The 25,636-nt window shown below is 33.4% G+C and overlaps 1 protein-coding gene across 37 annotated transcripts in view; it reads right to left on the bottom strand.

Moving 5' to 3' along the window:
- Positions 1-25,636, bottom strand: part of ABI2 (abl interactor 2) — a 95,059-nt gene that overhangs the window by 24,812 nt on the left and 44,611 nt on the right. For 4 of the 37 annotated variants that reach the window (XM_081050830.1, XM_081050839.1, XM_081050852.1 and 1 more), the window contains exons 3-7: positions 20,230-20,406; positions 11,460-11,557; positions 8,478-8,624; positions 7,607-7,731; positions 1,651-1,809 (exon numbers count right to left, since the gene is read on the bottom strand). In XM_081050830.1, coding sequence (XP_080906956.1) covers positions 1,651-1,809; positions 7,607-7,731; positions 8,478-8,624; positions 11,460-11,557; positions 20,230-20,406 — 706 coding nt within the window. Of the gene's footprint in view, positions 1-1,650; positions 1,810-6,309; positions 6,493-7,606; positions 7,732-8,477; positions 8,625-11,459; positions 11,558-18,672; positions 18,691-20,229; positions 20,407-25,636 lie in introns of all 37 variants that reach the window. The other 33 variants (XM_081050853.1, XM_081050851.1, XM_081050831.1 and 30 more) reach the window with 14 other exon arrangements.

Here is a 25,636-nt window from a genome sequence, read left to right as displayed (position 1 = left end):
GTGAAGCATCTCTCAGCTCCATTACAGAACCAGCCCATTTTGGACTGACATCATTCTTTCAAAACTCTGCAAGGAAGGAAGGGCATAGGGCTCAAAGCAGTAATTGTCTAGACTTCCAAGAGGGCCAGGGAGAGAGCCTACCTTCAGAACTATGAAACAACCCATATCAAACAAACTAAAATTTAAAAATAAAAAATGCCTTTAAGAAAAAAACAGATCCTATACAAATACGGATTTGGAACACATGATTTAAAAGAGAATGCATGAAAAAAGACAGGCAAATTTGTCAAAATTAAGCTCAAAATGAGTTAAAAAGAATGGCACAGCCAAAATCACTAAGTGTGATCAAGACACCAGTTAAGAGAAATATATTTCAAATAAGGCAGTTGGTAATCACACTGTAGTGTACACTGGTTAGACTATAAATATGGCGTTTAATTTATGAGAGGGACCCAAAACAGTGAATGGACGAATAGTTACTGAGCACTATTTCCAGGACATAATCGTGTAAAAGACTGAGAAGATCTCAGGCACACGTGTACTTTACATTAATTACAATGTGGGCATCACAATGTGGGCATCCTCCTCTCCGAAAAAAGAGAAGACTTGCAAGAGTAACAGAAAGATTTTTTAAAATCTGAAGGTAGATAGGACAGTACAATAGAAACCACAGGGAACTTAAGAGTCAGATGACCTAAATTCAAATCCTAACTTGACCATCAACTCAGCCTCAGTTTTCTCACCTGTACAATACAGATGAAAATAATCACATGATAAGAATTAAATGAGGTAATAAATATAAAAGTATTCTTTAAACTGTGTTTATGAAGAAGGAGGATCAAATTTCTTCTGAACAACCCCAAAAAATATAACAAGTTTTCACCAAAAGGTAGTAGCCATAGCAGACAGATTTCAGTTCCATAAAATTCAGGGTTTAATCAAAGATGGAATTGGCTATCCCCCTTTATTAGAGATGATCACACACAGGCTTACTGGCCTCTTGACAAAAATCCAGAAAAACACAGTAAGTTGACATACCATGTCCACAATAGTCATATAGTCTAAGAGTTGCTCTTACCCTCTCTGGGAAAGAAGCAAAAATAGTGATTATGTATAGTATAAAATATGTGCCAGATTGTTTTCTGTATGCATGATGCAACTGAAAGATCACGTTACATCTGGATCAATCTGTCCAAGTCCCAATTTTTCCATCACAAGTCTGATATGTGAATTGAATAAGACAGTATAACTCTGACACAAAGTAGCTTCAAAAATGCCATTGTCCTTTTACTATGCCACTTATAAACTCTGTCCATGAACCCTCAATTTTCATTATTTGCTATTCACAGAGCAAGGATATCTGATTGATTAAACAGGCAGGAAATATTGTTTATCACAATATTATTTTTAAAAGCAAATAATCACTTGCACATTCAAAAATATTTTTAATTCAGAAAAATTAAGTCCTACAACTTTATATGGAAACCATGTATTTATTGACTTTTTAAAAAAGAAAAAGAACTGGAAAACAGTATTAGCAACCTCCATTCATTCCAAAAATGGTACTAACTACCTATCAATGTGCTAGTCATTGTGTAATTAAAGATTGTTGATCAGATATATTCCATAGAATGAAAAAGAATATCTAACCTGGATTCTGGCTATAAAAAGGTCCTCCGTTCATCTGATTCTGAAGGTTTGTTTGTGAAGTTATGGAAGGAGGGCGTCTATAGGGCAACGAGCCCCCTATTGTCGGGGGAGTATGGCGAGAGGCAGGTCTATTCATGCTGTAGAACTGAACAGGATGACCTGGAAAAGGAACAAACATAAACGTTGTCATTGAAAGAAAATTGTATCAGACAATGAAACACTTTAGGTACAATGCGTACATCTTAATAGGAATATTAAAAATAACATCTTAATAAGAATATTAAAAATAACAATGTTTAGCAAATTTAGTTACCTGACAAACATAATGCAAGGTGACAGTTATTGCTCAGGTGACATTATATCAGTGCAAAAGCAGCAAAATAGATAAATAACATTATGATTAGGTTTGGAAGAGCTGTATCTAAATGATTACTAATTAATATTATGATTTTATTAAATTAATAATTTGATAGGATTTCAAAATCATCACAATTAAAATTCATGGCTCACTTCCCCCCACAAAAAAACACATCCACTAAACACTGGAAACTAAACTCAGTGAGATAAGAATGACATTGGGAAAGAAAAAAAAAGTTTGACACACAGTCTTATTCCAAAATAATAATATTATTATTAATAATAATGATAGTAAATTTAAGGTTGCAAAGCAGTGAAAAGAAAACATAAAATATTTCCAGCAAAGGGTCAAGTTACATAATTCCAAATCAAATACATCTTTAGTCAAGCAAAGACATCCATGTCTAAAACTAGATTGTTTTGTCTTAAAATTAGTTTAAGAAATTACAATTATGAAAAAAAGCTAAGATACAAAAAGTGAATCAAAATATATCTCATTTTTAATATGAATTTATACATACTTATCAGCAATTGCACTGTATTTTGTTCTTTGAGGGTAATTCAATAGCTAATGCCTACTGAAGACACTTTCCTAATCTATCCAATTTCCTAATGCAATCCAGTTCCTAAATTTTATCTTGACTCTACTCCCCCTTAAAATCACTCAGCTGAGGGCCTAATGTTACAGAAAAACAAAGTACTAGAGCACCTTGAGAGCTCACTCTACCAGGGAAAAGGGAAGGCGGGAGAAGGGAGAGGGAGAGGAGAGAAGCAAGGAAGAGAAGTACCAGGGGAAGGAAGGGGGTGGGAAGGAGAGAGGATAAAGGAAAGAGAAAGAAGGGAAGGGAAAAGAAAGGAGAAAGGGTAAGGGAGGAAGGAAGGGAAGAGGAGAGGAGAAAAGAAAGTAAAAAACACTTTGGACAGCTTTTTAAATCTTATCCATGATTGCAAAATGGCTTTATATGACTAAAATTGGTCTTCAGGAACTCCATAAATTTATCAAACTTGGATTCATATGGGCTCATATAAAGAATATCATATAAAGAAAAGCACTCAAAATCTGCTATGCCATTTAATCTTCTTATATATGACAGTATCAAAACTTAAAAATCAATTCTGTTTTATACAAATCTTAAGTATTCAAGTTTAAACAAAATTCACTGTCAAGTCTGTAACCATAATAAAAAACTGTAAAAACATAAACTGAAACATAATAAACTATTATTTAAAGGTATAGTTTGTCATTTGAATCACTAGATACAAATACATTACTGGCATTTTAGTAATTAATCTGTAACAACCAATACAAACCTAGGATCATCAAGTTAAAAACATCTGATAATTAAGACAATTATGAATTTTATATAGTTAGATCCAGTCTGAAATCTTACATGTAATAAGTCTTCAGTGATTCAGAGACACTACATAAAAGAGACTATTTATACCATTAATAAGGCATTTACTTTGCTTTGGGTTGAAAATAAAAATAAAACTGGGGATGGGGATGGGGGAGAAGGTAAAGGGATTAGAACGTGCAAATTAGTAGTCACAATATAGTTACGGGAAAATGAGACACAATATGGGGAATATAACCAATACTATTGTCAAGATCAGGAAAGGTGCCAGATGAGCACTGGACGTATCAGGGGGTCACGTCATAGACTGTGTAGATGTCTGACCAATGCGCTGTACAACTGAAGCTGAAGTAGAATAACATTGAATGTCAACTATAATTAAATATATACACACACACACACACATATATATGTGTGTATATATATATATATATATATATATATATATATATATATATATGGTCACAGGATGTGGAGTACAGGATAGGGGAGATAATCAATGGTATTGTAACAGCTATATACGATATCAGGATAGTATATGGAGGGTTGATTACATTGCTTTGTACACGTGAAACTAATAAAAAAAGAAACAAAGTAACACTATTCACTTAAAATAAATAAATAAAACTACAGTTTTATTACCATAGATCTAACTATAAAACCTAAAATGAATAACTTTTAGAAGAAAACAGGATTAAATCTCTATGACTTTATATAAGGTAAATAGTTCATAAATACGACACCAAAAGCACAATCCACAAAAGACATAAAATCAATGAACTAGGTTTAATCACAATGAAGAACTTCTATTTTTTGAAAGACACCATTAAGAGAATGAAATGAAATGATGGAAGAAAATATTTGCAAAGGACTTGTATTCAGAATATAAAAGAACTCAGTAAGAAAAACAATCCTTTTTAAAGGGGAAGGGGAAACATTTGAACAGACATTTTCCCAAAGATAAAAAGATGGCAAAGAAGCACATGAAAAGATGTCCTACTTCATTAGAATGAAGATTAGGGAAATGCAAATCAAAACTACATTACAAACTTATTAGAATGGCTAGAGTTTTTAAAAAAAAAACTGACAATACCAAGTGCTAACAAGTACGCACAGCAACTGGAAGTCTCATATACTGCTGGTGGGGGTGCAAAATTGTACAGCCACTTTGGAAAACAAATTGACACCATACTACCCAGTAATCCTACCTCCTAGGTATTTACCCAAATGAAGTGAAAACCTACGCTCACACAAAAGTCTGTGTGTGAATGCTTATGGCAATTTTTTTCATAATCAGCCAAAAATGGAAATAATCCAAATATCCCTCCAACTGGGAAAGGGATAAAGAAATTGTACACATCCATATAGAACATTACTCAGTAATAAAAAGGAATAAAATAATGAAACATGCAACAGTGATAAATCTCAAATGCTTTGAGCCAAAAAGCCAGACCCAAACGGCTATATACCATATGCTTCCATTTACATGATACTCTTAAAAAGTCAAAACTTCAGAGACCAAAAACATCAAGTGGTTGCCAGAGGCTAGCAGTGAAAGGGAAGGATTGACCACAAAGGGGGCATGGAGGAAATCTGGGGTTGATATAACTGTTCTAAATATTGATTGTAGTTGTGGTTACATCACTGAGTACATTTCAAAACTCAAAGAAATACACACGAAAAAAGGGTAAATTTTACTGTACATAAATTATACCTTAATAAAAAGAAAAAAAGTACTTGGTGATTCAAAGATATTATATAAAAAAGATTATATTCACATAAATTGTCATTGAGGCACTTACTTCCTTGCTTTTTGTTTAAAAAAAAAAAGACTAAAACTAATTATCCACTCATATAATAAATGTTTATTCAGTGCATACTATGAACCAGTACTTGTGATTAAATTATAAAATTTTGACTCTCAGGTGGGGGTGATTTATCCTTTCTGGGTCTACAACCAATTTCAAGATACATTCTTTAATGCAGAAACATAACAAGATTCCCATAATTAACTAGCCAGTCTTGCATAACAGAGTTGTACGTAGATCAAAGAACAGCCCGTGTTTACATTTACCTACTATAGAAAGCTTTTCTTTAAAAGTGCTATTATAGAAGCTATCCCACATAACACCATTCAAAATCCATCTTAACTAAAAGTGTCTTTTAAAACATTTAAACATCTGGTTATAGCAGCAGAGCTGAATATATATTCTGTGAAGTATTTGGCAAGCTACGGTGATGAGTATCCAAACATCCACATTTGTACAATACATAGAACTTATTTACTAACCAGCATCACCATTAACTTTGCAAATACATTCTGTAACAATTGAGCCCTTTTCTCTTTCCCCATCATAAAACAGATTTCAGATTGGAATTTTAAAACACTAAAATACCAGTCAACCTTAAGTAACACATCAGTAAACCTGCAATTCTTAAAAAGCCCATTGTCTACGTGTTTCCAATGCTGCTACACTAAACAACAGATTCTGTTATAATACACTTATAGAGACTTTCAAACTATAATATCAAATACTTCCTATAAAATATACCTTAGAATCACTGTCATATACGCTTCTTTTTGTTAATGACAACTTGTAAAGAACAATATTCTAATGACAACTTTTCAAAACTGTATAGAAGACAGCTCCATACTAAATTCACAAATCTCTAGTAAATGAAGTTCAAGCAATAAAAAAACATGTATATTTATGCTACTCTCTTGGAAAAATGTATAAGAAACTTTACCCTGATTTCCTCAGAATATTCTCTTTGGTCACATGCTATTTTCTAGTTAGTACATTATTCACACACTAGTTAGTACATTACACACACACACACACAGCACAAACAAATATAAACAAACAAAAATCATAAAGCCAGAGTTCCAGGGAAGAGAAGAGCCAGATGATTGGATCTGCCTGCCAGGGAATAAGCCAATACTCACCTGTAGGGGGGGTGGAAGAGACAACAGGGGGAGTTGGAGAAGTGAAGCCATCAGCAAGGGTCTGGACACCCCCCACAGCGGCGTCTGGGGCAGTGGAGGAAGGGGCAGAAGCAGGAACAAGAGGGGCAGGGGCAGATGCAGAAGTGGCAGGAAGGGGAGGAGTACCAGCAGAGCCAGCTGGGGCTGAGGGGGAAGAGGAGTAAGAGGCAGCATTAATGAGGCATTCCCATTAGGCAGGGTTAGAAAAGGCATTAGAGAATTTACTATTAGATATTCAATACTCAACACTAACCAAAAAAAAGAGTGTTAAAAAAGAGAGGAGAGAGAAAGAGAGAAAGAGAGAGAGAGAGAGAGAGAGAGAGAGAGAGAGAGAGAGAGAGAATGAAGCTTATGTTAAAGGATTATTAGGTTTGCAGTAAATAATTCAAGATGCTAGAATAATGTACAGATTTTTAAATTCATTAAAAACAAGCATTTCTTTTTACCTAAAAGCCACTACTCTGGAAGAAAAGTGCTCCCTTTATATAGTAATCTTTAGCATAACATTCTGTAAATAGTATATGAAACTAAACATAATACACTAGGAAACAACAGTATTCCATTCTGAATTACACAGATCAGAAAATAAACATATTCCAGACATAAACATCATGTAAAAAAAAGCATTTAGAAAGACGCGAATTTCTTTTTGTGATTTTTTAAAAGGTATTATGTATTGTTATAAGTAAATTAAATATGTAGTATTCTATCCCTATAAGTAAATTAAATATGTAATATTCCATCCTTTTGTCATGCTTTTAAAACCAATTTTTAACTGGTTCCCTCAGATTAAATAAGCACATTTTTCTGTTTCAGAGGAAAAAGGTAGCATTTCAGAGACTATCATGTTCCAATAGTCCACTAAATATAACTGTCAAAACTACTTTGATATTTGTCCAATCCTTTGTTATAAAAATATGGCTCTCACACTGAGTCCCCACTGCGCCTAAAGGCATGCACCATCATACTACTCCCTGGAATTAAACATATAACTGATACCCATGTGGTACCTGAAACCTCAAAGCACCATCTGAGCCACAGCACCAAAGACATAAACCAAATAAGAGATGTGTGTGAGCATAGTTACAAATCACTTGGTGAAAACTATCAAATGCATAAAGATTTCCCAACACTTATGGAGTCCAAAATTGTAGGAAAAATAAATCCTGATTATTAAGAAAGCCCACTGGAAATAAACCAGAAATTGAATTCAAATTCAGAAAACATAACTGACGATGAAGCACCATTCATGTTTTACCTGGAAAGACACTGGGAGGAGAGGGAGTGGGAACGGCAATGGGAACTCCCACACTCCCACTTCCACTGTTCTCCCGACTGCTGCTCCGACTACTTGGGTGGCTTCCTCCACTACTCCCACTGCTGCTAAAGAAATAAGAGCCACCAAAACAAGAGTATTTATATATAGTAAGATATCACCACCAGCATTTCCCAAAATTTTCTCAAATGAATATAGCTATAATAAATTCAAAAGCCTTCCACTTAAAATATGAATTTCTTAAAAAGTAGGGGAAAAAGATGAATTCAAGAAACTTGTTTTGATCACCTTTTAGTAAGCACGTATTAAAGGAACTGAGAAAGAAATAAGAATAAAAAATTCTCCACAAATATAAGTGATAAATGATGGGGCTCAACACATAAAAATATTACTTTCTTTTACTCCACCTTAATGCCTGTGTGAAGAAACTTCTTTTGTAATAAAAACATGGTTTTCCTAACCAGGTTATTTAACTAATCTTATTTGTGATGTTATCTGGATATACTATGCCATATTAATGTTTTATTGTATATGGTTTTTCATCTGTAAAGTTCCACCAAAAAGCAACTTGAAATTTCCCATAGTTCTTTTTTAGGTCAATTATAACTAGTAATTTTGTAGAGAAGTTTGAACTTTAAGATATCTGGATTTTTGGTTTTTTTCATTTCAACTTCCTGGCTGCTCAAAGTTTCATCAGAACATGAGGAGAGAGAGGTAGAATTAGATGAGGTTTGGGGGAGTAGAGTGAGGTAAAGAACTTAGTGCTTGGAAAATGAGAGAGATGTAACTGAAGTTATCTGAACAAATTATGGTACTATGACCATCGTATTTTGCACTGAGGTAGAGAAAATACCTGTAAGTTCGATTTCTTTGATTCACAGAAGCTGTCCTCACAGGGCTCTGCTGCGAGGGAGCCATATTACGGGTTGGGCTAGGTACGTAATCATTTGGTACCACTGGAGGACGCACTGGCTCCAGTGTGCGATAGGGGGAGTGCCGCCTACAAAAAGAAGAGCGTATGTATCGTGTGATTAGCAAGTTTCGGCACAAAAATTCAGAGTTGCCAGTAGTGAAATACAATTTATACGCAGAGATAGGAAAATGTGTTTTAACATAACCCCGCTACCAATTTGCCTTTTGTTAAGTATCACTTCTCCACCATTAGTGTTTTGATGAGTATTATTTTTTAGTCTCCAACCTCATTTCCCTGTGCTAATGCAATTTTGTTCATTCATTCTAGGAGAGCATGAAGATTCTCCCACCAGGTAAGCAAAGTGTTTCCCAGACTCTCTTCTTTCCTTGTATGAGTTCAAATTATTTTAGTCTCCTAACTGTACTGCATGAATGCACTAATTATCTTCCTCACCCCTCTCTCTCTAACCTCTCTAACCATATATTTAAAGATCCATAACTGATGATCAATAACAGCAACTATAACCCTGTATTTCCCTTTTTGTACAGTAAATACAAATTAAGCTATATCCATACACAAGAATACATAATTTACTCTCATCTCCTTCCATTCTCACCTCACATCCTCCCTCAACTTCTACCTTGCTCTCTCTTACCTTTTACCCTCCCTCAGAGTTCAGTATTTAAAAGGGAGAAAAAAAATGATCACCCAAGTCTTTCTACCTTATTTACTTTGAACTGTAAAGTACAAAACAGACTGAATTTTATTAACACATTTCATTTTACTCAGAACTTCCTTTTAAAGAAAGAGAATGAGAAACTTAAGAAAGGAAATATGATCGGAAATACGATGCACACTGGAACATTAGTTATTAAATTAGTTCTCATCTCTAAGTTTCCAAATTCTTTATGACATAATAAATACTCAACTGACATTTTGTAGACGAGCTTCTGGTCTTTAAAAGAATAAAAACATTGGGATCTCAAAAGACGTGAAAATTAAAAGCTTTCTTTTCCTGAAATGATGTTGCTCACTTGACTTATGAATTTCTAAATAATTCACTCCCACAAATCTCCCAAAGTCCCTTTAAACGCTGCTCTCCTGGGCTACTCAAATTCTAGTTCATTGATTGTGGATGAGATCACTTTGCAGTGACCCTGTCCGCTCTACTACCCTCAAAATCTCCTTGCATAAATACATATGTACATTGGTAATTAAAAATAAATAAGGGGTATGAGAGGAGATATTGAGTCAAAGGAAGAAAAAAGAAATGTCAGGACCTTGGACTTAAAATACTAAAAAGAAGTTTAGGCATCTCTGAAATTATGATGGGAATATAAAAAACATAAAATAGGAAACTGATTAATTTGTAAACATCTAATTTCCAGGCAATTTTTCCCAGAAAACAAAAGTGTTCTGTTTAAATACAAAAACAAAAACAAAAATAAAAACCCTTTGCTGACTGAGAACTATACAATGTCGGCAATGAGGAAAACAAGGTAAAAAACAAAGGGCAGAAGAACAAAATATGGTGGCTAGGCAAAGACTGTGAAAAAAACCAGGTTATGACCATCCACCAGCTATGGAGCTCAGAGACTGAGGAAAGGTTAGAACCTTTCTAACACATAGGATATATATCTTCAAAATTTGAGAGTAACTGAGAACTTTATTTACAAGAGAATACAGTGGGTTATCTTGCTAACAATCTTGATTTTAAAACCTAACAAAATCTGTTAAGTACTATACAGTGACAGAAATGTAGAGGTTCCACAGGAAAATAAAACAAATACTTCCTCTTGATCTGACTCTCTACTCTTACCCTTGCACAATTGTACCTACCATGTCATCTATATACTACCCTGAAGTTTAAATCTTAACTTGATTTACTAAACTCGTTCCTCCTAATCTTAGCAGATTTTGTTTTTGTCCACACCAAATAAAAATTCCCATTCCTGGTGGGAATTCATTTTTATTCTTTTGTTTCCCACTCTCCTAACTAATTCCTCTTCCAGCATTATCCTCCTTTATATCCCAACTCATCTTTGTCCTGATCCACAGTGCTTGATTAGGTTGGGTTTTGTTGTTGTTTTTTGTTTTTGTTTTGTTGTTGTTTTGTTTTTGGTGAGGGGGCCAAAACCAAGTTTGTCAATTAAAAGCTTTTAAGCATATATCATAAAGCCAATGGTCGTCAAAGCATTTTGTCTTTGTGTTATACATTTAAAAATCCAATTCATGGTACAGTGACTCTGAAAAGTTGAAAGATGACAAATATTACCCCCTTTTACAGATGAAAAAACTGAAATGCTAAGAAGCTAACTATGCAAGAACACAGAGTGGGAGCAGAGCTGACCACAATTTTGGTCACCTGACTTCTAGGGTATATTATGCCTACCTGATCACAAATCTCCATGATAAACCAAGTTTTTATATATACTACGATATTATAGCAGAAAAAAAGTCAAGCTTTTCCATTAATTGACCATTTCTGCCAAAGATCAAATCCTACTTCTAAAGGACTGAACTAAAACTCAATATTCTCATAACAACATGAGCTAGTCAGAATTTTGTAATCTACACAGTGTTCTTCAGAGGAACAGTCTGAATAAGAAAGTCAATTGTAATTATGAAAGACTAAAAATTTTATGACAATAGAAACCAGAGTACAATTTATAATAAGCCATGAACTTGCGCTACGATTTTATCTCAAATTTGAAATTCATTAGAAAAACAAGTTCTAAACAAAATCTTTTTAAAGTATAAAGATGTTGCCCAGGAAAAGGGAAAGTTACACAGAAAAAGGATAATCCTAGAAAAAAACGTTCTCTTTTCAAATATTAAAAAATAATTTAAATACATGCAGCGTTTAGTTTTCAACAACACTACATGAAATGGTTTTCAATTATTACTTAGTTACATACTCACCCAAGTGTCCCTTTCCCTGACATAGGGGGACTGGGGGGTTTCTGAGTTGGAGGTGTTGTACGCGGCAGCCCACCCATCTTCATATTCTGCGTACTCACCTAAAAAATTTTTGAGGAAAACTCAACTTGTATGCAGTGAAACAAAGTAGTCTTTTGGGAAATAACGTTATGCTCTTTAACAAAGGAGGGGAAGGTTTAAATAGGGAAAAAAAAAATTAGAGGCCATGCATTTCATATGCCATTTCTACTCTACTATTATTCTACAGTTGTACTCAAAGGACTCTTCCTAACATGAAATTTTCAAAGGATTATAAATGTGTATGCAAAGAATTTATTTGCCATTAGGCCATCACACCAACAGATCACTGGTTAAACTATTTGATACTACATTCATTCAATTGAAATGAAATAGGATAACTATAAAAACGTTAGTTTTGATAAATAGTAACTAATGTGAAACAGTAACACCCTCATGCAATTCTTTGTTTTTTAGATAGCAAGTATTACCACAAAAAACAAAATACGTGTTTCCCAAATAATATATACAACTAGAGACTATAAACCGCATGATATACAGAAAAAATTTTTAGTTTTTTAAGTGGTAGATCAGCCTTACAATTCAGATGTCTTTAATGTTCTTTTATGAAGGAATCACCTACCTGAAAACTGCCAGAAGTTAAGGCATGTTCCTAAATATCTGAACTAGAAAGTCAGGGCTGAGATATCCCATTCAACTGTGAGCAGTAGTACAATGTGGCAATGTCCTAGTTCTAATGGGAATTAGACCCACTCAAGCCCAAATGAAGACTGAGTCATGGGAAAGATGTAAGTAATATATAGTCCTAAATCAGAGCTGGGCCATGACTCCTCATTATTCTATCCCCAACTGAAAATGCAAATGTAGGAAAGCTGGGTAATATGGGAGCAAGGGATATGACCAAAGGAGTATGTCAGCATGTAAACAGAAAGCCCTAGAAATCCAGGTATCTTAAGGAGCTAAGAGAAGTCATTCACAAATATAGTTCAAATGCAATCTCCAATTGAGATTACCAATGGGTTGGAGTTAATGTTCAACACATGGGTTCACACCTGACCCTATTTTAAGTTCCAAATATTTTGGACTGCCAAACACTTAAAAAAAGGATCTTAACTTTTCTAATAAGAATATGTCTAGACTATTCAAATTATTCTTGTAAAATGAAACTTCAAGACATTACACCACTGAAATTAGAATACATGTATAATTGTAATTTCAAAATATAAAAAATTTTAAGAAAAATGGTAAGTATAAATCATACGTACAGAGTACTGAGGCTATCAAAATTAACTGGCTTAAAAATACTATTTGTTATCTGAATAGGCAAGAAGTAATATACCAAGAAACAAAGTCTTCAAATGAATAGCCCAGTGAACAAGTTGTGTGTGATGATAAAACAATCTTTAATGACAAATGATACCTTTGAAATGTCAATATTTTTAAAATGAAGCATTTAACAGTAATCCTTTTTTTTGTTGCTTTTAAACAATAAATATAAAACAAACTGGTTATCAAGTAAGAATAAAGATTAACTTCTCCTTGCTCTCCCCCTCATTAATAATCAGAGGGTATACTAATCATATCTTAAAATGAAAATGCCAGAAGCTTTTTAAAAAAATCAATTCACATTTGGGGAAAATTTTAAGAGTAATATGATAAATAACCAATAGCTTTTTAAGCTGTAAATCTTAATTGATGATACCAGATTTTTTTTTTAGTAGTAACCAAAGTCCTTTAAGCTCAACCTTAAATAACATAAAACCCAAAGTTACTTTAAGTGATGAGGGAGAAGTAGGTGAACCAAACACTAAACTACATCAATTTTCTATAAACAGGAAGGAAAAGGAGCAGGGAAAGAAAAAAAGAAAATTTTATTCTATATATGGAATAGCTAAAATACTTGAAAACAGCTTTCCAATTTTAAGTTTTGATATGTAAGGTGTTTTTTATTAAATTGCAGTATCTTCCTCAGGTCTTTTAATCTATCTCCTCCCCTCCCCAAATAATGTAAATAATCTATAAATCAAAATCTGGTGGACATTTCTATAAATAAAATTTGGTACATTTTATGATGTGTAGAATCGTCAAATGATTGTATTTGGTTAATGAGGTTTGGATGAGTAACTTAAATCATTTAAGAAAACAGAGTCCCTGAAGAATGTCCAAAAAAATCTGTAATTTATACTTCTCTGATTCTGTACTACCTTTATATTAAGCAAAATAATTTTTCATATTTTTTAAGGTAGTTTTCCTTTGTGAAAAATGTTTCCATGCACAGTAATGAGTATGCTATGAATATGCTATTGTAGAATATAAATACTGCCATCTAATTTGATGAAAAAGGAAGAAAACAGGAGTAACTGTGAAACCAAATAATTTCTTTATCTTAGGTGTGATCTGTATTACATTTAAAGCTAAGAAACTATATTGCAAATCTAAAAGAATTTGATTAAAATAAAATTACTGGATAGCCATCCTGGTTCTAAAACTTATTTTCAGGAAAGTTTATAGGGGGAAATAACATTTCCTGACAAGTAGCAAAACACATGACAAAATTGTGTTTGTGGTAAAGGGGAATGAGAGGGGGAGGGAAGGGGAGAGGAGGGGAGAGGGGAGGGGAAGTGAAGGGAGGGGTAAGGGGAGGAGAGGGGAGGGGAGGACGAACACCATAAACTCAGGGCAAAGAAAACGAAGCAGTAGTGCACACAGCTCCTAACAGTAATTCCTCGTGAAATTTTTTTATGAATTGCAAACTCAGGCAGAACAATCATCTGGCACATAAATGTGTAGTTAATGGTCTTGAATTATGAGTGGGAATGCTCATTATAATTTTCAAAGTTTTATTTGGGAGTTGGAATGAAACTTTGGTGGATTACAATAATAATTCAATTATATGGGTATTTTTTTGATTCCATAAAGGGAAAGTCATCATCAAGACCTAAGTAAAACAGGTATTAGGCACAAGGAGGAACAGTAGGAAAGGTCCTTTTTTTTCCTACCAGAGAGAAACCCTAAAAACAGAAAAAAATATTTCATTTAGGTGATGAAGGTTAATGCATGGCCACAGCTCGAATACTTTACCGCTGGATTGTGACTAAGGAATGCAGATGATACTGGAGGTAAGAGCAGTTCCTTTATAACCAAAGAGTGGTCTGGTCTTACACAACTAGCACCACCCATCAGGCCAATTCTCATGCCTTAATATTTTTTCTACAGTGTTCCTAACTTTCCTGCTCTATCCTTTTTTGGGTACACGCTATACCTCCTTGAACCTTGATATATAATATAATGTTTATTACAAAAATCTCAGTGATTTCCAGTACCCTGTGAATTTCAGTATGTTTAATAAAGCTGGCCAGCCAGTATCTCTATTTCATAGAGGACATCACCTGTGCTACAAAGAAATTTCCCATTGACAGACAACCTGCTGTGATCTACCAACAGCAGACACATTCTAAAATTATACTGGTGGTCTATATCCCTTATTTATTAACTACCTACCAGACTACTAGGTACAAGGGTAAAGAATTATGGAAAATAGGGGAGACACTCGGGACACAAAGGTCTATAAATTGTTTTCTCTGCTTGTAAGGAACTTACAACATTTTAGAATAAGTAAGATTCACAAAAAATAATGTCTACAAATTATACAGAAATTGCCCCAAAAGCAATATCAATGTGAGAAGGAATAGCTATAGAAGGTTTCATAGAGAAGACATCTGAGCGGGACTGTTAACAATTTCTTTAAAAAAAAAAAAAAGCAGGATTTAAATATAAAAGAGCAGTAGTATATACAGGTTGTGTCTGGCTGTGGAGTAGTGAGGATGGGCAGAAGGAAGCTGTGGGCAAACACCTCTGGGCCTTCATTCACTGTCCAGTGTTGTGCTCCATTAGTGCCATCCAGGGCATAAGTCTTTGGCTTCCTAGAAATCTCTATCTCTCTCCTTAGAGGATATACATATGTTCCTACTTCAGTTCTCATTGTCAGCAGGAAAAGGACCAGGAGATCCTCTCAGGGAAATCAAAGCTAAAATCAGGAACTCAAGTATGAATTTAGGAGGCAAAAATTTTAGTGAGTAGTTAGAAAGACAAAAAGTCTAAGGTGCCAAAAGAGTCCTAAAATAATTCAATAGAGATACAGGAATAAGCGTTTAGAAGTGAGAGGAGAGAGAGAAGAAGATAAAGAAAGGAGAAGAAAGGAGGAATAAAGTTGGGCAAACTTCTGTTTGATGTTGAAAATAGTTTCTGACAACTGGACTTTGCCAAAATAGAACTGGTGGCTCACAATTGGAACTAGTAGGCAAAAACAAAGGTCTCCCACGGGCTGCTGTTATTACTGAATTTTTCTTCCAAACGTTGTGTCAAATAAATGCTTAACAGTGTCAAATAAATGCTCAGCATGACCTGAAAGCTAAAAATGTGAGGGGCAATTTATCATCCTTCTGCAGAGAATGACAAACACCTTTTGTTAAAGATCACACTCAAGTGAAAAACAGCCCATTTTTTTACATGGAGTTAAGTTATTAATCTCCAACATCCGAACCAGAATTTTCAAAAGTTGTTATATTCTTAACATGTTAGTTGTAAAATAAAATCTTAACCCCACCTCATTAATCACTTAGAATCTGCTTGCGAATGTTCAGCTGAAATACTATAACAGATCCTAAGTCTTTACTATTTTTGATTAAACAAATGTATTTATTTAAAAAGTAGTTAACTTTCATTAATGACAACTTTACTACTTTCAACAGAAAAATCCATTTCAACTACATCAGTAACAAGGTCTTAAAATTCTTTTTACTATTAAAATAGACAAAAAGGGCACCCCAGTTCAAGGTACATTCTACTTTTATATGGCCTCAGGTATATATTGAAACAATTCCAATAAGGTTTTCTATCCATTAGCTTTTGTACCTTTTTCTGTTTAAAAAAAAAATCATATTGTTTTCAAAGGTCTTATGAATTAAACTCTACAATTTGTTGTTTTCAGTTAATTGGGAAAAAAATTAAACCCAATTTCAGATGAAAAGAACCATTAAACATACATGGTGCATAACATGTTAAAAATTCCACTTTTAAACATGGAGGTCTTTTCTGAGTCAAATCCCATGTGTCTGGTCCCAAAGAACCAACTTTGGTTAGAGTCTGTCTGAAAGGCATACAAGTCTGATAGCAATGGGAGCAAGACAGAGCTCAAGAGAGCTGAGGAGGAAATCAAAGTAGTAGATCATCCTATCAAAGATCAGCAGGCTTCTAGTGCATTAGATACAATCCCTAGGTCTCCAAGAAGCTCAGTTGGAAATTCACTGGACTAGTTTATTTATTATTTGCAGTCCCTTCTGACTTTAACATTTTTTTATTTCTTCCTTTCTACCTAACATTTTTCTCACTCTACCTTAATGTATTCAATTATTTTATTAACCACCCTTCCAAACCCATTAACATTTTATTATCAGCATAAAAGGAGAAATGATTTACTATATGCTGAATTTTTTTCACTCTACTTTGTTTTTATTCACCCAAAATTATTAACTATGTGTTACAAGTTTATAGATAAGCCAGACATATTCACAAAGAAAAATAGGAAGGAAAGACAGAGCACTGGAGCATTCTCTGTCAGCTCTACTCAGGTATGATCCAAACAGCTGTATAGAGCCACTGTACTAAGAAGCAAAGAGCAGAGAGGTTAAGGAATTGTATCCAAGTGTGATGTCTCCTTATTAGATCTTTCCTTCAAGGAGTCTCTCATTTCCCACTCATTTTGGCCTATCTCCCACATGGAACAGATCATGAACCCACGAGGGTCAAGAAGGAATCAGAGGAGGGTTTGGAGGAAACGAGTATTAAATAGTACGTTAGGTAAGCTGGTCTAAACTTCAAGAGAAAAGAATCAGCCCATTTCTGTGTTTTTCCTTCCGTTAATCTTTCCGTGTACTTCTATCATGCTGGAGGTTAACACATGAACAGTCAAAATTTGGATATAGACTTTAGAGGAAAAGAGCCAAGGTAGCCACACCCTGCTCTGGGTCTAGTCCTACTTTATGCAAAAGGAATCTCCTCACAATTCCATATGCCTCAGTCACCAAAACTAAGGGCTTGAGGCCAACACCCTAATCAGTAACACAAGTGCATCTGCCTGGGCTTCTCTAGTCATCTCTCTCTACTGTATCTATTGACGTTCCTGTGGCATGGTCAGTAGCTAATGATTCAGATCTGTTATCTGATCTCCTTGTCACCACTTTCTACACTAAGGATATGGTAAATAACTGGGTTTTAGAAAGAAAGAACAGGTATTTGAAAAGAAATTATAAAATTCAGCTAAGAAAAAAACCAAAAAGGAAATGTAACATTCTATTTGACAGGTTTCTTGAATACACTTGAATGTCTTTTACCATTAATCCTCAAAATACTAAAATGTTACTGAAATAACAAAGGAAGTATTTCTCTAATTCTTAACTTGTATTTTGTTAAACACTGTCATTAGCTTTTGATGTTTTGGGTATAATTCTCAGGTTGGAAAACTCTTAAAGTGATTTTATATTGAAACATATTTTATATAGCAATTTGAGAAAAAAAGTTAATTTTATTTTTTTGCTAAGTACATGATACTGCAACTTAAAAAAAACCCGTAACACTGAATATTATCTGCTTCTCAATTTCTTTACATTGAATATAAGTCAAAAGATAATGACACAGTGGCCACAGGGTATATAGTAAAGCACACCATTTATAGAATAAAAGGGCTATTACACAGGGGGAGGGTTAAATGAAGCACATTAGTTGGCCCTCCAATCCATAACAAAATTTCTACATTTACAAAATCCAGCTAATTTTATTTTATAATGACATTTCATGATAAGGTAACTTACATTTCAGTTTCACAAAATATATTAACATTGCAAAATAACCGTTTATTCAATAAATATTTGCTAAGCACCTAATGTGTACTCGGACACTGTTCTAGGCACAGAAGATAGGATAATGACCGAACAGACAAAATAACTGCCCTCATGATGGAACATGAAGATACCACAAAGTTGCATGACAAAAATAAATAAATAAAAAGAGGAATTATTTGTCAGCTTTAAAAGGCCAAGTGCCAAATATCTCTTCACTCCCCATATGTAATAATCTACATAAGAACAAAGAATGGAAATCCAGCCCTGGAATCTCTTACCTTAAATCTAAGCAACCACTTAATGCATAAATGGAGCAAATAAAAGAGGTAAGGAAAAAAAGCATTGAAAAGTTAGTTGGAACTTCAGGATGTGAAGAGAAAGGAAAAAACAAAGAAAAACAAGTTAAGCATTCAGCATTAAAAAATAATGTTTCAGTAGATCATAGAAAGAGTGGTTAAAGCAGAATGTGTCATGAACAAGAGTTTTTTTGATGAAATTATATGATACTGTTTTATTCAAAAACTTCACTTTATTAAAGATTTCTTCAAATTAGTGACTCCTAAACACTAAAAGCCCAAACAATGACAGGGACTACAGAGTCCCAGAAGAATAACATTTTACTTGAGAATTAAATAAGAATTGGAGTGGGGGAATCACCTTTTATTATATAAGTGGGCAAGCACAAATATGATATTTTATATTCTAAGTGCCTTTTTTCATTAGATTCTGGCAGTTCCCTTAAATTTTCTATTAGCAGCTGTTAGCCTTGTATAGATCTCAAAAGATTTTCCCAAATTAGAATAAATTTCAGTTATTAATAATATACCCAATTGCACGTCTTAATTTAACATACTCTAATTAGTATAGTAACCTAAATGAATGCAGGTGCCAATTATAAGATTAAGTATCAAATTCCAGGTAATAGTGCCTATTGTCATCTTTCTGAGAAAGAAAAACATTTTTTAAAATTCACACTATATTTTCTTTCACCTAGATTTACATTAAATTTAGATTTAATTGATTTCTATCCATACTAGTACAGGGCAATTTTTAAATTTAAATTTGCTTATAGAGTCATAACTGCATAAACTATACAGTTTCACTTACGAGCATATATATATTTATTCAAAGTCACATTTGATAAGTCATTGTCTTTCAAATCACTGATGAGATGCAAACTTTAAATACTACTTAGCTGACACTGAATAGTTTCTTAAGTGCAAACACCAATTTAAATAAAATTTATATGCTCCTCAAGTTTTGAGTATGGTACTTTGTATTATATAGAGGCATTCAAATACATTTTAGAAAATAGCCGAAATATGTAAAGGTTATATATTCAAAAACAGTGGAAATATTAATTACTATTGTCTGCATTATTCTCACCTAAAATATTAAGATAAAATTATTTCAGAAAAATTCAAAGTACGTGTTTGCTTATTTATGTTCTTTCTGAAAACTAATGTCCAAAGTTTGCTGATAAATTTTTGAAATAAGGTAAATACTTATTAACATGCTGAATAATTTTTTAATCAGTCATATTAAATCATTAGAAGATTAGAAAGATTACACAACACTATTTACCAGATCTATATGAGGTATTATCATAACTGATTAAGCAAATACAATTCATTCAAAGATAATTATTTAAAACTTAAGAACAGAGCACTGAGAAGCAAGAAAGATAAAATAGTTATAGTAGTAAAGAATCTTCAGAACCACAACTGGGCCAAGACTTTGTTCTCTAGAAAAGGAAAGATAAAAGCTAAATTTTCTAAAGAGTTAGTTCAATTATGAGCTATTGTTTTAAAAAGCTTGACAAAAATTATAGTTACCTTTACTCCATGTCCAATATCATCTAGAATTGTATAGTCAATAGGTTTTCTAATATAACGAACCGGTCGTTCAAGGTTGGCTGGAGCAATAATCTTATGTGTCCTTGAAGTGTTTTTGTTGGTAGTTAAAATACCAATTTCTCTTCTTGCAACTTTCTCTTTATGAATATCAACAGTCTGCAAAAATATAAACACAACACAAAAATGTATATAGCTCATAATATCCAGAAAAATCAAGGTATAAGTGTTCAGAGATTTAACACTATTATTCAGATTCTTAACCACATTGCTAAATTCTCTCCTTTTTGGACCAATACTGACTTTCTCCATTTTTAGGCTAAAGTAAGGGTTGGCAAACCATGGCTGGCAGACCAAATGTGGCCTACCATCTGTTTTTTACAAATCAAAAGCTAAGAGTGGTTGAAAAAAGTCAAAAGAAAAATAATGTCATGACGTAAAAATTATGTGGAATTCAAATTTCAGTTTCCATAAATGAAATTTTATTGGAATCCAGCCATTCTACTTGCTTACGTAGTTTCACGCTACAATGGCATAGATGAGTAGTTCTAACGGAGACCTTATGGCCTGAAAAGCCTGAAATATGTTAGCTGGCCCTTTACAGGAAAAGTTTGCCAACTCTGGGTTAAAGCATAATATTTTTCCCTCTCTCAAGATTTAGCCCAATATGATTATGAGAACCCCAGTGATTAATCTGTTTACATTTAAAAATAAACTATTAGTATAACTTATTAGCGTTTAAAGACTTTTTTATTTAAAAAAGAGGCCTAAAATATAAATACAATGTTAAAAATAAGAGTCATTTTTTACAAAAAAACTTTGTTTGCTTAGGTGAAACTGCTTATCTTTCATCATGACACAACGCTTGTAAAATATTTCATCAATTTTATTTCATTGATTAAATGTTCTCATAGGTTCTATTATGTTTTTACTCACAGCCTTCTATTTGCTACTAGAGGAGGAATTTATCCACACACACAGAAAATTAATGTACTAAAACACCATTTTTCAAACTGCAGGTTGTAATTTAGTGAGATGGGAGCAGCAGTAATCTTAAATGAAATAAAACAGAAACATCAGACTGCATATGCACACAGGAAAGTTAAGTATTGTTTCTTGAAACATTTATTTGTTATGTATATAAAGATATGTATATTTTTATGTATATAAAGATGAATTGTGTATTGGATGCAATGTAAAACGTATTTTTTTCTGTGGGATGCAGTCAAACAGTTTGAAAAAAATCACTAAAATTGTTCACATCGCTTACCATCATTTCTGGCTCAAACAGCAAGTAAAAGACAGTTCTGCTAATTCCTTCACAGTCCTACTTTAATTTCTCCTTTCTAAAAGAAGAACCAGGTAATAACATAGAAGTGGAAAGAAATGATGATAACCATCATGACATTATTAAAAACCACTTTAAGAAATCTGAAAACTGGTGATTTATCCTAAACTACCTAAAGTATGAAAGGAACTTGAAACAAATTCAAAGCCTATTTCAACCAAGAGATCTTAAAAGCAACAGAATCTATAAACTTCAGAACTAATATCTAAATAAAACATCAAATCAAAGACTGTCCGAGGTAATAACCTAATCATTTTAAGTATTTCTTTTTAAGACAAAAATAATCTGAGCTTTTTCTGTGCATGTTAGGTAAATTCAGAAATCTGCTTTCTTTTTCAACTACTTGGGAGAGCTGTGACAGAAAAAAGAAGTTTACATATTAATCTCATTTTGAACAATTTTTAATGAGTCATCCTGAATCATTAAAAATATGGGCTAGGAAGATTTCATACTTATCAAGTACGCTTCAAAATAAATAAAAACCATACAAAATATGCACTTTCTAAAAGAAAAGTTATCAGAGTATGCAGTCCTCTTGAGACATTGTTTCTACTCTGCTCAGTTTTTAGAAATGTAATTGTCTAATTCAGAAATAAAACCATAAGAATGCAAACCCAAACAACTGTAATAGAATTCTTAAGCTCATGGCAAATTGGAACTTCAATTTCAAATTTTCATGCTAGAAATATTAATAAATCTCTGGAGAATGAAAAGAAGGGAGCAACTTTCCACTTATTATTTGTACCAATATACAGTTATGTTTTATAATAAGCACACATTTTTAAATTGCTTGAAAAAATTGAGACTTAAAGCATTAAAACATTTGGTCATACCTGGAGCCTGGGGGCACTTACATACTTATTTATATGTTCTTTTTATATGCACACATACACACAGCCCACAGACAATTTCAGTAAGAATAAAAGGAAGACCAACATAGCAAAGGAAAAGATTACAGAACTATAAGCCTAAGTAAGGGATAGTTACTATATAATAGGACATAAAATTGGGCTCTTAGTTTCCTGGAAGAGAAGGCAAAATAGAAATAATGAGTTACAAGGAAATATATCCCCTCATTAGGAAAGTGACAATTTTTTCAACACTAAACTCTAAGAGGAATTGATTGAAGGAATTATGAGGAGAAAAATGTTCTTTACTGCTTCTTATATTAATTATCAGTAAGAACAAAAGGCATACAAGGTCTGACAAGTTCACGAACTTGTTGTAACGATGTTGCTAGCCTTTTCTGATATCAGAGGGATTACTCATTATGAATTTGTACCAACTGGACAGTTAACCAAGTTTACTATTTGGAAGTGCTGAAAAGGCTGAATGAAAACGTTAGATGACCTGAACTTTTCACCAACAGTTCATGGCTCTTGCATAACGACAATTCACCAGCTCATACGGCACTGTCTGTGAGGGAGTTTTTAGCCAGTAAACAAACAACTGTATTGGAACACCCTCCTTACTCACCTGATCTGGCCCCCAATGACTTCTTTCTAAGGACTAATTCACTGGTCCCTTACATTATGTACTCCCAAATATGAACTGTTTCCAAACTTTTTACAAGCATTGACTCAAGATTAATGCCTCTAGTGACTGCCTAAATTTAGGTGTTTGGTGTCATTAACTTTTTAAAAACATCTACAGTAATGAAAATAATATCTGATTAAGAAAATTAGAATATAATTTGTATTCTTGCCCTCTCACTACCGTATTGGTTTGAACCATAGGAGTTCCTGTGGACAGAAGCAAATATACCTTCAGAATAGCTATGGTTTTATTTGGGGTCTGAATAATAACTTAATGGAGAACATCTACTCCATAAATAAAGAAGAGAAAATTTGATCCAGAAGTTTTCTGAAGTTTTCAGCAATCACCTACTTCAAATTTTTCAAAGTTTTCTCTTGTGGAAAATATAATCATATTCAAATTAGACAGTAATATAATGAACACTATCCATATACCTAAAATCCAGCTTTAACATTCATGAATTAACAGCCAATTGTCAGTTTTAAAAGAATTTTGTAAAGCTCCCACAAAGTATTTTTAAATTAAAAAATATGGCTACTATGTTTTACCTAAATCAAATTCATAGTTTTCAGTAATTACCACTGTTTTTGCCTTCATGATGTTCTTTGACATTACAATGCTAAAATGTATTAAGTTAAATTTTGGAAGTACAAGTTCCACATTGATACTTAGGAAGAATTTTAATAAGAAGAAAACTATTTCAAATTTGTCGTGGATTTCGAAAATTACTACAGGCATACCTTGGTTTATTGAACTTAGCTTTCCTGTGGGTCACAGATGATGCATATTTTTTCACAAATTGAAAGTAAGACCGCACACCAGCAAAAAGATGACAACTCACTTTATTGCAGTGGTCTGGAACTAAAACTGTAGTATCTCCAAGGTATGCCTGTAGTTATATGACAATACACTTTTACTTAGAAGAGGCTCAATAATAGCACTCACCTGTAGCAAGTAAAAAATGTGCTTAGCTAGCAAAGACCAAAACTAATACAAGTACACTGCTATTAATATTTTATTGTTTGCTACCTGTTAACCAAAAAACACACCAAGTAATATCACTGCAACTGTGCAGGACTTAAACATCTATTGTTATTAATAGATCCTTATTAATTTGTTTCCTTCTTAACTGCTATTGCCAAGCTGGTCTTGCATGCTGCAGGCCCCCCCGCCCCCACCATGACACTTCAGCCACGCAGTGCCAAACCCAGGCTTCCCTAGGATACCTCTTATTACCTTGAGATAATCATACTGACTCCCAGTTCCCTTGCAAGCCTGAGCCCCGCTCCCACATCCCCATCAGGGACCCAAGCACATGCTCAGGCCACAGCAGACAGGAAGGTACTGTATAAAGTATTTGGTATTAGGATTATCCATGCACTGTTGTTTCCCATTACCACAGATAATCGGGAGTTGACTGTACTGGATAGCACTACCTCAGTTAGCTGCCCATCAGTGTGGGAAAACATCTGCAATCAAACAGTTACAGTGGATTAACTCAACTAAGTAGGGTGTTTTTAAATATGTCTCAATTTCTTCATTAGTAAGATAATGTTTCAAATAAGTAATTATTTAAACACAATATGCTTTAATTAATTCATCTTCCATAAAACAAATTAGTTACTAACAAACTGAATGGGTAATTTTCAGCTATTCACTTTTTTAAATGATATAAACTATCCATGTGTAATTAATTAAGAACTCTGTAAATCCTACTTTCTATGCATAATTACATACTGATAACCTTTAATGAGATTTCCTTAATTTAAATATGGGAATTTTTAAACATGGATGTTTAAATTGATAAGAGAACATACATACATACCGAGGGGCCCAAAAAAATGTACACACATTTTAAGAAAGGAAAACCGTATTAAAATTGTAATACTCAATACATACTGATAACAAAAGTCACGTTTGGCTTCTGCAATGACAAGAGGTGCTCAAAGTGGTTACCATCAGCATCCAGACAATTGTTTACTGTGAACTACTGCTTGAGCAACGTTGACCAAAGTGTTCACTTGTACACTTTTTTTTGGTATCCCTAGCATATACATATATAAGTATATGTACACACACACGTATGTATATGTTTATAGACACATATATGTATATACTGTATGATTACACCGTGTTTCCCCGAAAAAAAGACCTAGCCGGACCATCAGCTCTAATGCGTCTTTTGGAGCAAAAATTAATGTAAGACCCGGTTTTATTTTACTATAAGACTGGATCTATGATATATGATATGATGTGATATGACATAAGATATATGATATGATACCGGGTTTTATATTAGTTTTTGCTCCAAAAGACGCATTAGAGCTGATTGTCCGGCTAGGTCTTATTTTCAGGGAAACACAGTAGACACATATATGTAAAGATTTTTTTTTTTTTTTAATTATCTTAGATGCTGAGTTCCTCTTCCAGTCTTTTAGTACCTAACTAACCCTCGGGAAAAATTACTTTCATTCTTATTTTATAATCATTCCTTTCTATCTCCTC

The sequence above is a fragment of the Rhinolophus hipposideros genome (assembly GCF_964194185.1).
Source record: "Rhinolophus hipposideros genome assembly, chromosome: 6".
NCBI lineage: Eukaryota > Metazoa > Chordata > Mammalia > Chiroptera > Rhinolophidae > Rhinolophus > Rhinolophus hipposideros.
This window is presented reverse-complemented; position numbering and strand designations above follow the sequence as displayed.